Here is a 12,437-nt window from a genome sequence, read left to right as displayed (position 1 = left end):
TACGAGTCTGCCACTGGCTAATGGGTATATGTCTTCCACAGGTGGTGGGTATAAGTCTTCCATTGCCTAGTGAGTATGCGTTTCTTCCACACGGTGGTGGGAATACGAGTCTGCCACTGGCTAATGAGTATATGTCTTCCACACGGTGGTGGGTATAAGTCTTCCATTGCCTAGTGAGTATGCGTTTCTTCCAGACGGTGGTGGGAATACGAGTCTGCCACTAGCTAATGGGTATATGTCTTCCACACGGTGGTGGATATATGTCTTCCATTGCCTAGTGAGTATGCGTTTCTTCCACACGGTGGTGGGAATACGAGTCTGCCATTGGCTTGTTTTTTTTCATTGCCTAGTGAGTATGCGTTTCTTCCACATGGTGGTGGGAATACGAGTCTGCCACGGGCTTTTTTTTTCTTTTTTTTTTTTAATAACATGATAAATTATCTCAAGACAAATTAACATCAATGAAAGAGAAAGGGAAAGCTAGAAAGAAGTTTCCGTGTGAAGTTGTTATGCTCAGAATTCTAAAAAAAACAACAAGCTGCGAAAGAAGAGTTTCGCAATGTTGCTGCCGCACCAAAGTATGACGTTGCCTCTGAGAATTGAAGCTGCCACGCCCAAACCGAATTTCCAAGCTTTTTCTATGCTCAAACACATTCGATCGATCTTTTTATATCGTCTCTAGTGGATTACGGGCTTGTGTTTCTAGTTCCGCTCTTCCTGTTGTTCATCCTCATTGTCTTGCCTATTGGGACCTTCCCACGTGGGCGCTGGTGTCTGGCGAGCGTATGCTCGAGGGGGTTATCTCCCTCCTATGGGGGGATTCTCTTTATTGGCATTCCGAAGGCGCACCGGTTTGTTGGATGGTCCGCGAGAAGGAGGTTGATCAAGTGCTTCTTGCAGATCCCTTACTGGCTGATTTGTTCGTGTGTTCTGTCGTGTAGTCACCATGCTTTCTCAAGTTCAGAGAAAAGTACGAAGCTTTTCCGTATCAATCCCCACGGACAGCGCCAATGTTGGTTTTATGACTTTTGGGTAGTCAAAGGCAGGCCAACACTACCTATTAAAGTAGCAAGAATATAGGAAAAATGTAGGAAAAATATGTGGAGAGAATATAGGTATTGTATTACTCAGAATTGCTTCCCCCTTTCTCCGTGTATGGAGGGTCTATTTATACATATTTTGGGCCTAGAGCCTTACAAGGAATAAGAATCCTGGACCGCCTCCAATTGGGAGTCTAGGTTACATTATAACTAATAAGCCCTAATCTTCTAATATTACAAGTGCTAAGTCCAATCCTTATCGAACTCTTCTGTAGCTTTGTTTTGAGGGTCCTTTTTGGACTTTCTTGATCCAATTGCTCTCTTGGGCCGGTCCATGTAGCCCAGGACTAGTGTATTATCCATCATCCAGTCCGTCACTTTCTTGGAAATTTGTGAATACAAAGTCTTCAATGAGTCATTAGTTTAGCCAAGGACCTTGTGGTCCAGTGGCATCAAACCCTTCCTTTTATACGGGAGGTGGTGGGTATGAACCTTAGTGGAGGCAATATTGACTCTATGAACAGATAGCATTCTAATAGAGTCATTAGTTTAATAAACATTAATTTATTACTAAACAGTTTATAGATTGAATATAATGATTAATAAACAAATGTACAATAATTTACTAAATAACTGCAAGGTATTGCCCAAGTTACTGTTGGAGGAGTGTTATGGCTGCCCATGAGCTGATTTGCTGTTGGAGGAGTGTTATGGCTGCCCATGAGCTGATTTGCTGTTGGAGGAGTGTTATGGCTGCCCATGAGCTGATTTGTAGTGGTGTACGACGAAGGGTTGGGGATGGGAGGTCTACTTTAATCTGGGGCCACCCGTGGTTACCAGACGAACCTGACCCAATGGTGCAGACGACTATGCCCCATGAGCTTGATGGCTCATTGGTCTCAGGATTGATTGACCCCACTACTGGTACTTGGGACCTTTCGATCATTCAAGATATTTTTGATCAGTGTGACGTAGACCGCATTTTGAAGGTGCCAGTAACCCCTGTTTATGAGGACTCGTGGTTTTGGCAAGGAGATCCTAGTGGCAACTACACGGTAAAAGATGGGTACAAACGGATTGTGGGAAGTTTTGTGAGTGCCCCAGGCACTTTTGATAAATGGTTACATCTCTGGAAAATTAAATGCCCTGCGAAATGGAGAATTTTTATTTGGAGAGCCCTCTCTAATATTCTTCCTACTACCACCAATTTGATTTATAAAAGAGTAGACATTGATCCAGCATGCCCTATGTGTGGAATGTTACATGAGAATGTTGTGCATTCCCTTCTTTTGTGTGAATTTTCTTCATTAGTATGGAATGAGTCTTCTCTACATGTTCCTAGTGTGGGAGGGAATGATTTCGGTGTGTGGTTTGCCAATGCTATCTCCATTTTAACGGAAGAAAATATTCTCAATGTTGTAGCGCTGCTTTATTACGTGTGGAAGGCCAGGGACAAGGCTGTTTGGGAGGGATCACTTCTGTATCCAAGGACTGTATGGCGGTCTGCACGGACTGCGGTGATTGCATGGCGCCACGTGCATCCGTCACCCGATCACCATCAGCCGAACCATGATGCGACGGCGTTCCAGGAGCCCGCCACGGCCATGCGATGCTACGTCGACGCGGGGTATCACCTTCAGTCCAGGGAGGCGACGGTAGGAGCGGTTTTACTGGCGTAGAATGGAGATTTTAGTGCTGCATTCAACAATCGATTACCACTTTGTTTTTCACCATTAATGGCAGAAGGTTTGGCATGCAAAGAAGCCTTGTCGTGGCTCAAAGATCGTGGGCTAACCTCGGTGCATATTTTTACGGACTGCTCAACTCTCAAGAATTTGTTATCTGCGTCTAGTTCTAATCTTTATTCTTATGTTGGTTTTTCCATTGAAGACTCTAGGGCTATTATGTCATCATTTATTCGTTGTTCTATTAGTTTAATTCCACGTACTGCTAATAGGGGAGCCCATGCTCTTGCGGCATTGGCTCACTCGCAAACTTTTGCTTTGTACTGGGATTCTTTTCCCCCTGACTCTATTGCAGGGTTGATTTAATCTATTTACCAAGTTGGTTTTCAAAAAAACAACCAATAGAATACAGTTGCTTCTTAATTGTAAGTGTAAGGCAGCAAGAAAAACACTTCAGCACTTCAAATAGAATACAGTTGCTTCTTAATTGTAAGTGTAAGGCAGCAAGAAAAACACTTCAAACAATCAACAAACACTTCAATTAACAACCAAAGCTTCTTAATTGTAAAGTGTAAGGCAGCAAGAAAAACACCTCAAACAATCAACAAACACTACACTTCAATTAACAACCAAAATACTAAATAAAATACAGTTGCTTCTTAATTGTAAGTGTAAGGCAGCAAGAAAAACACAGTGGAAAAACACAGTGGTAGCAAGAAAAATACAGTAGAATATCTGTCGAAAAATGCAGTGGAAAAACACAGTGGCAGCAAGAAAAACACAGTAGAATATCTGTCTTAGTGGAAAGGCAGCAAGAAAAACACAGTAGAACATCTGTCTTAGTGAAAAGGCAGCAAGAAAAACAAGTCGCTATAAACAATTTGAAGTGCTTGTTGCTTGTTTTGTTGTTTAATAAACAGTTGGAGATTTGTTTAGTATGTTTATTTGTTTTAGTATTTAGTTGTTATGTGTATTAATTGTTAAATATTTATGAAATTATGGTAGGGATTGGTTTCGTAACAAGTAGCGACACAAGAAAAAAGAAAATGTATGAATCTTATTTTATAGTTATGATTTATGAATTATTTATTTAATTTTTTTTTTTGAATACACTAACCGTGTTACATTGTAGTATCTGTTCATCTCTACTTTCTCAACCTATTGAAGTACAAAGGGTCAATACCACATTCACTGAGGCTTGATCTCATAACCTCCCATATGGGAGGGTCACTACATGTCATATGATGAGCACAAAGTGCTTGGCTGTAATAGACTTATTTATTCTCAATTTTTGTCATTGTGTAGGAGGATTTTGGACAAGAGAAGATTATGCTCAAGCCGTGACTTGTTTCATTTTATGTTCGAATACTATTATGTTTAAATTGTTGTTATTATGTTTGTACTGTGGATTTATGCTTTTGTTGTTGTTAGAATTGTGTTTGTGTAGTTGTGTTGGACTTTTGTATTATGGACTTGTGGTACGGTTATTACACTTGTATTGTTGAATTTTGTATTACGAACTTTTACTTATTAAACTTGCTTGTGTTGTTGGATATTGTATTATGAAATATGAACTTATGATTTTGTCATTCATTATTAAATATGAACTTAGGTATTGTTTGTAAAATTTTTATAGGTATACTTTAAAAGGCTTAAAATGGATGCCTTAAATAGGCTCAAAGCCTATCTAAATAGGCTCAAAGCCTATTTATGATCTATTTTGAAGCCCTTTTAATGACATATATGTTAAATAGGCTTTTAAAAATGATTAAACCTTCAGGCCAGGCCAGGCCAATTGTAAGCTCAGGCTTGAACCTAAAAAAAGCCTACATACAGGCCCATGCTCAGACTTTAGATTTTCATAGCAGGCCCAAACCTAAATTTGTAAAGTTCGGCTCGGCCTAGCCTATTTCCACCCCTACTGGCTACAAGGTATTAAAACTTATTCAAAAACATGATTTGATAGTTTTAGAAAGAGTTGGAGATGAAAATTTTTATAAAGTTAGAATACCACTAAAATTTCAAATTTAAAAGTGAAATATGGGCTATGTATTAAGTTACAAGAATAAACATCCACAAGCTCCAGTTAGACCATAGATTTTAAAGCTAATTTATTTTTTACCTAAAGGAGAGAACCTTCGGCCTCTGGTTCCTTAAATAAATTATTTTTTTAATGTAATACCCACTTTCCTAGAAATTAAAATATATCTATGTTTATTAAATAAAGTCAACAAGTCAAAGCATCTTAAATTCGAGATTGGATAAAATTACCAAACTACCCTTTCTCACCCTTAAAGGTTAAGGAACCACTTGGTTGGATAAATGCCTTATTTGAAAGAAGATAAGCTAAGGAGATTGACTAGAGAGATAAGGGAAGGAAAAATCTTGAAACTTTGATCTCCATCCTCTTCAAGCTTAGGTCTCAAGTTATTGGAGTATTCTAGGTAAGTTTGACCTCCATATTTCACTCTTTTTGAGTTGGGTTTATCATCGGAGCCCTAAGATTGATGTTTTTGAAAATATTAGGGATTTTGACAAGGAGTATTTGTGTGAGCTAAATAGCTAAGATTTGATGTTTTAGGTAAGTGGTTAATAATGCAAGATTATATAGAAGAAGTTTATACATAGGTAATTTAATGTCGAATTTGTTTACTTAAATATGCAACTCAAAGTATATGAATCCAAGATAATATAGGAAATTCATTATAATTGTCACTAAAATAAATTATTAGATATGATTTTTATAATTAATGTATAATATTATTAAAAATAATGTGTCCACAATAAAAAATAATTTATTTTTTCCTTAATAATTAATTGTTAATATAATTACCCAACATAAATTGACAATTATTAATACTTATTTATGGTAATTATTAGGTCATGTGTAGTACTAAAATTATTAGGTACGACTTTTATATGCATATTTAGTAATTGTCATAATAATTGATTATTAATATAATTGTCTCATATAAATTGAAAATTATTAAAAATTATTTTTTGTAATTATTAGGTCCTATGAATTACTAAAATTATTAAGTATTATTTTTATAATTAAGGTATAATATTATTAAATCAAAATAGTTAAATATATTTCATAGATTTGAAGACTTTTAATTATCAAAACACACACACACACACACATATATAGGGTTGCACTCTCGTGCGAACTCTCGCCCAGGTAGGAAATGAGAATGCTCCACAGTCGTCCACGTGTCCAGATCAACGAATCAGATGCAATTTTAAAAAAATGACACGGTGACATTTTCGTAAATAACTGGAACTTCGGTGCACCAAGTTTCACTTACAAGTGCACCTAGTTTCACTTAAAAGTGCACCTAGTTTCACCTACAAGTGCACCTATTTTCGCACCTATTTTCACTTACAAGTGTAAGTAATTTACCTTGTTAATATTCATACACCTATTTTCGCAAATATTTTCACTTACAAATGCAAGTAATTTACCTTGTTAATATTCTCTTACAAATGCAAGTAATTTACCTTGTTAATATTCATGCACCTGGGTGCAACCTAGGTGCACCTAGTTTTAACATAGGTTGCACCTAGTTATAACATTAGGTGCACCTAGTTATAACATTAGGTGCACTTAGTATTGATGCTCACTGTACAATTCACTTGCACCTGTAATACATTTTACTTGCATCTGCAATATATTTTACTTGCACTTGTGCAAGTAATTTACTTTGTTAACATTTATGCACCTGGTTGCAACCTATGTGCACCTAGTTATAACATTAGGTGCACCTAGTATTGATGCTCATTGTACAATTTACTTGCACTTGTAATACATTTTACTTGCACGTGTGCACCTATTTTCACTTGCAGGTGCAAGTAATTTACCTTTTTAACATTTATGCACCTGGGTGCACCTATGTGCACCTAGTTATAACATTACATGCACCTAGTTATAACATTACATGCACCTAGTTATAACATTACATGCACCTAGTTATAACGTTATGTGCAACTACATTCCAGACACGTGGCGCGCTGTGATTCGTCCGCAGTTCTCTCCTGGGCGGCCAGTACGTACCTGAATGCGATCTCACATATATATATATATATATGGATGGTTTACTTGCGATATATATATATATATATATATATATATATATATATAGTCATAATCAGGTGCGACCGCCACTTAACGTGCGCGGTCAGCGCAGCCGCACCATTATGTATACAAATATACACCACTCAATGTTAGAAAATGCACCACACAAATATGCATCATTAGGTACACATTACCAAAAAACACACCATAGATATGAAAATATACACTACACAGTGTTAGCAAATGCAGCATTAGGGGCAGGTGTAACACCCCACTTTTTTCCACTTAAGAAAATACGGGTAATTTATTTTTTTTTTATTTACAAATAACTTTTACAATAGCGGAAGCTTTCTACAACAAGAAAGGAAAAAGGGGCGTTATGCCACGTTCAAGTATCTCATACTCAAACGCACAGGCTAAACTAACTTACTACCGATTACTAATACAAGATGAATTCTATGGATTTAATTACAACCTTTATAAAAAAATCTAACGTGAATCACTCTCATGCCAATGCTCCAAATTATCATGCAATCATCACCTGCAATAATAACTAAGGGGGAAAACAAAGTCAGCACGACGGCTGGTAAGACTTACTCCACCCCATAAATCATTTTTCACATAGCACATAGCACTTTGGAGCACATAATTCCATATTAACCCCATAGAATATTTTATACTCAACCACATAATCATTTTTAGTCCATTAGAATATACTAATTCTCAAATCAATCAATTTATCGTGGATTCTAATTTCATATAACATTTCATAATAAAAAATAATCAAATAATCATTTAATTCCTCATAAAATACTATACAAATAATCAAATAATCATTTAATTCCTCATAAAATACTATACATTCACAACTTATCACATTTAATTCCTCATAAAATACTATACATTCACAACTTATCATTTTCATATCCTCATAAAATACTATACATTCACAACTTATCATTTTCATAAATAATAGGATTCAAATACTAATTCACTCACATAAATAATTATTTAACTCCACATAAAATTCCATAATATCAACATTTTTTCCATTTTCATAATAGAATTCAATCCTTTATTTACCATAGTATACTTTTCAAAAAGTCATATTCTCAAATACCATAATCTCTACCACAAGAGATAACTTGTACTTCTCAAATACCATAATCTCTACCACAAGAGATAACTTGTACTATAAAGGTAATATAATCTCTACCACAAGAGATAACTTGTACTATAAAGGTAATACATGCTCTACCACAAGAGATAACTTGTACTATAAAGGTAATACATGCTTCAAGAATTTATGTAAGACAACCATGATTCGATCAATCCACACAAGAGAAAAAAATCATGTTTCAGTCATAGTCTAAAACGCATAAGGGTAAGGGCAAGGCATAAAACCACAAACCCACTTACTCACAGGGTAAGGGCAAGGCATAAAACCACAAACCCACTTACTCACATTATTTAATCATTATCACTTAAGCATTATCTCCATGAGTATCCTCATCAAACTATTTTCATTACTTAAATCATCTTCACACCATCATCATCAGTAAACCCATATTTCAATCTCTAACAATTCTTTTACACAGATTCTTACTAATCATCATACTCCCACCATAACTTTTACACAGATTCTTACTAATCATCATACTCCCACCATAAATCAAATGTACAAATAATATGTTCTCACAAATATTTAACAATTTCTATAATAATAATAATATAATATCACATAAGCACATATTAAATAATTTAATTGGGGTAAATAAAATTTGAATGGACATAAATCTTACCTAATAACCACAGCACAAGTTGACAATCCTTCTATCTTTTCTCTTCCTTTCCCTTCACAAGTTGACAATCCTTCTATCTTTTCTCTTCCTTTCCCTTTCTTCTCTCTCTTTTTTTTTCTCGGCCAAAAAGCAGAATGAAAATTGTGAGCTTTCCCCCTAACTCCAAAGCTACGCACCTCCCTTATGAATATAAATATATCTAATCTACCTAAACGCACCTCCCTTATGAATATAAATATATCTAATCTACCTAATACATACACACAACACACACGGTTTACTATTATTATTTATATTATTATTAATTATTAATTATAACACCTCCATTAAATCAGGCTATTAATAATATTATAACCACCCCCAATTCACGCCCTTTTCCCTTTTTCTTTCCTCTTTTTCCGGCGTCTCACTCCTCAATTTTCCTATAATTAATTAATATTATTCTATTATAATATTAGTAATTATGGTAATCATAATATATTATATATAGTATAGATTGGTAATTAGTTATTAGTAATTATGGTAATTCCTTATTAGTAATTATGGTAATTATTATGATAGTATATTTGTATTTTATAGATTAATACATATACGTGCATTATTGTAATACCACTGAAAAATGTTTATGGTAATTAATTATTATGATAGTATATTTATATTTTATAGATTAATACATATACGTGCATTAATGTAATACCACTTAAAATTGTTTATGGTAATTAATTATTATGATAATATATTTATATTTCATATAGATTAATATATATACATGCATTAATGTAATACCACCCCCAATTCACGCCCTTTTCCCTTTTTCTTTCCTCTTTTTCCGGCGTCTCACTCCTCAATTTTCCTTATCCAGGCAGACTCCTGCCATCTTGGTCTCTTTTATTTATTTATTTTTTTCTTTTTTTTCTCTGCTGAACCAAAAGAAAATAACCATTCTGCGACTAACAAGAGTCAAACTCCTGTCCAAAGCCCAAAGCTCAAATCCCAAACCACCAAGCCGTTTCATCTTTCAAGAATTATTTTAGCAACAAAATTATATAACTATACACGAAGAGCAATATAATAGGCTTTGAAAGTAAATTAATTTTTGCCTAGAAAGTAAATTAATTGTTGCCTAGATTCGAAACCAAGACTTCTCACAAAAAGTTAAAGTTTTGTCCAGCAAGCCAAACCAATTCTTATCGATTATTTTCGAAATAAATAAATATATACATATACGTTCCAAAATATATATTTTGTAATAAATAATAATTTCCAAAAATTCTTTTGGGCAACAATAAAACATGAATATTTCGAAAATAATAATAATAATTTCTCAAAAATACTTACAAAATTTCGGGGTGTTACAGCAGGGGAGTTATGGTGCATTATTTTGGGTGTGTGGTGTATTTTTTTGTGTTTTTGTGTATTTTCATTGTGGTGCGTTTTCTAATATTAAGTGGTGCATTTTCTAACATTGAGTGGTGCGAACGACACCGACCGCACGGGAAGGCGCAGCCACATTTGAACAGATTTCTATATATGTGTGTGTGTGTGTGTGTGTGGTTTATGTGCGAAGAAACTCGTAGGTAAAAAATGGGGTGAGATCTGAAATGTACCCAGAATGAAGGTAAATTAAAAAAAAAAAAAAAAAAAAAAAAAAGAAGAAGAAGAAGAAGAAAAAAAAAAAATGTTCCTAGCAACTTGCTCGAATGATCTCCTCCCCCATTGTTGTTTTCTTCCTTATCTTCCTCTCTTGCTGCAAATTCAAACTTGTATTAGCATTACATTTTAGAAAGGAAGATGCTAGATGTATTTCTAACGAGTATAAATTTTGGACATATTTTATTACTACCTCCGTCCCAAAATGGTTGTCTGGTTCGTTTAACGAGGCTTGACTGAAGTAATTTTTAATCCAATTTTTCATATTATTAAGTTTAGTATTAATATATAAAATTTATATATTTAGAAACTACATTAAAAGTACTATTAAACACAAAAAATTAAATTTAAAAATAATAAAAAATTACTAAAGAAAACAAGCAAAGAAGGAAGAGTTGGTTTGACCAATGAATAGTAAATAGGACAGGTAAAATGGGACAGAGAGAGTATTAGATAAAGTCATGAATTGAAAGTTTCAAAGTTATGCACTTTAAGTTTTGAAGTGATGCACCTTATGTTTCGGCTTGATGCACCATAAGTTTCAAACTTATTAATACACCTTAAACTTTCAAACTGATACACTTTAAGTTTTGACTTGATGCATCTTAAGTTTCGAACTGATGCACCTTAAGTTTCGAATTGATGCACCTTATGTTTCGAACTGATGCACCTTAAGTTTCGAACTTATACACCTTAAGTTTCAAACTTTTGCACCTTAAGTTCTAAGTTATGCACCTTAAGTTCTAAGTTAAGCATTAAATAATCATAATGTTATCGCGTTTTTTATTTTAATTTTTCATCATTTTAGACTATTGATTTTGGCTATATCAATGGTTGAGATTTCACCCCAATTTTCTTGGGGATCCTGCATATTGTATGTAATTTTATTTTTGGGTACATCTGAATGTAATGAAGGAAGAAGAAAGTGAGAAGAAGAAGAAGAAAGGGAGAGGAACAAAAGGGGAAGAAGAAGAAAAATAAGAGGAAAGTAAAATAAATTTGAAATGACCAAAATACCCTTCTAATTACAACACATTATTTTTCGGTTGGAATTTCGGTAATATATGGCCGAAAAATTGGATCGGAGAACCAAATCTGATACTAATTAGAAAGTCATTCACCTAATTTGAAAAAAAAAACAATAATCAAGGATCAAATCTACTTCAACTATGATAGTCAAGGGACCAAAAATGATATTTTTCTCTTTTACTAATTATACTAGTTTTACACGCGCATTGCGCGAATGGGTTAATGCTCAATATTTATATTTAAATAAATATTTGAAAGTATATCTATATAATGCAAGATTATATAGAAGAAGTTTATACATAGGTAATTTAATGTCGAATTTGTTTACTTAAATATGCAACTCAAAGTATATGAATCTAAGATAATATAAGAAATTCATTATAATTGTCACTAAAATAAATGTTTGCAACTTTGTAAAATTGATAGTCTAAATACTTGGTCTAAAAACGATAGTTTAAATAAATACTACTTTTGGTTTGGATTTTTCTAAGTATTCTTAATTCTCTTTTGTGTAACATTGTCATTGTCCTCATCTTCACTATTTGTCCTCTTCTTTTTTGTTGGCAGTGTGTTATTTGCAATTGGGTTACTGTTAGTAGCATAGATGATAAATGACAACGTCATACAATGAGGTTATGATATATGAAGCTATGAATTTTCTTTTAGGTGTTATGTTCGAAGTTCATTTAATTCAACCATTATTGTTGAAGGAGTTATTGTGGATAAATAAATCCTCAGTTTAAGGAATAAGATTAGATAAATTAGTAAAAATTTGAACATTTTAAATATGATGTAGTCCAAAGATATTACTAGGTAGTTTCTTGTTTCAATTTGTTGGGTTATTCGAATACTCTCATTGTCAACAAATTCCCCAAGTAGTTAATATGATTGGCTTCAAATTGTTTTTTTTCATGGTATTAATAAAATACTTGTTAAATAAATATATAACATTATTTTGTATTATAAATTTGATATTTAATTGCAAGATAGTGTAAAAAGAAGATAATGGACAATGTAATGAATATCAATTGATGAATTTGAATGTAAAAAATCTTTGCATTGGAGAAAATAAAGATGTACAATATAACTACTGAAATTATTTCTCTTATTTAATTTAATTTATTGATAATGAATAATTTTTTTTCAAATAAAGGCA

The 12,437-nt window shown here is 33.5% G+C and overlaps 1 protein-coding gene and 1 long non-coding RNA gene across 2 annotated transcripts; one reads left to right on the top strand and one right to left on the bottom strand.

Annotated features, from left to right (window-relative positions):
* The first annotated feature begins 1,711 nt into the window (after positions 1-1,711).
* Positions 1,712-2,719, top strand: LOC116013214. Its single transcript, XM_031252862.1, has one exon. It carries the CDS (start codon positions 1,712-1,714, stop codon positions 2,717-2,719), a length of 1,008 nt encoding a protein of 335 aa, XP_031108722.1.
* Positions 2,720-7,094: 4,375 nt separating this feature from the next.
* Positions 7,095-8,642, bottom strand: LOC116012040. The gene is made up of 2 exons (XR_004097120.1): positions 8,603-8,642; positions 7,095-7,353 (listed from the first exon to the last, which is right to left on the bottom strand). It is a non-coding gene; the product is annotated as an uncharacterized LOC116012040 (long non-coding RNA).
* Positions 8,643-12,437: the final 3,795 nt, after the last annotated feature.

Source organism: Ipomoea triloba, chromosome 3 (genome assembly GCF_003576645.1).
Source record: "Ipomoea triloba cultivar NCNSP0323 chromosome 3, ASM357664v1".
Taxonomy (NCBI): Eukaryota; Viridiplantae; Streptophyta; class Magnoliopsida; order Solanales; family Convolvulaceae; genus Ipomoea; species Ipomoea triloba.
The sequence above is the reverse complement of the archived record's forward strand: the minus strand, read 5'-3'. Positions and strand labels throughout refer to the sequence as shown.

Coding starts and splice junctions, on each gene's coding strand:
- LOC116013214 (XM_031252862.1), top strand. CDS start 1,712: ATGGCTGCCCATGAGCTGATTTGCTGTTGGAGGAGTGTTATGGCTGCC.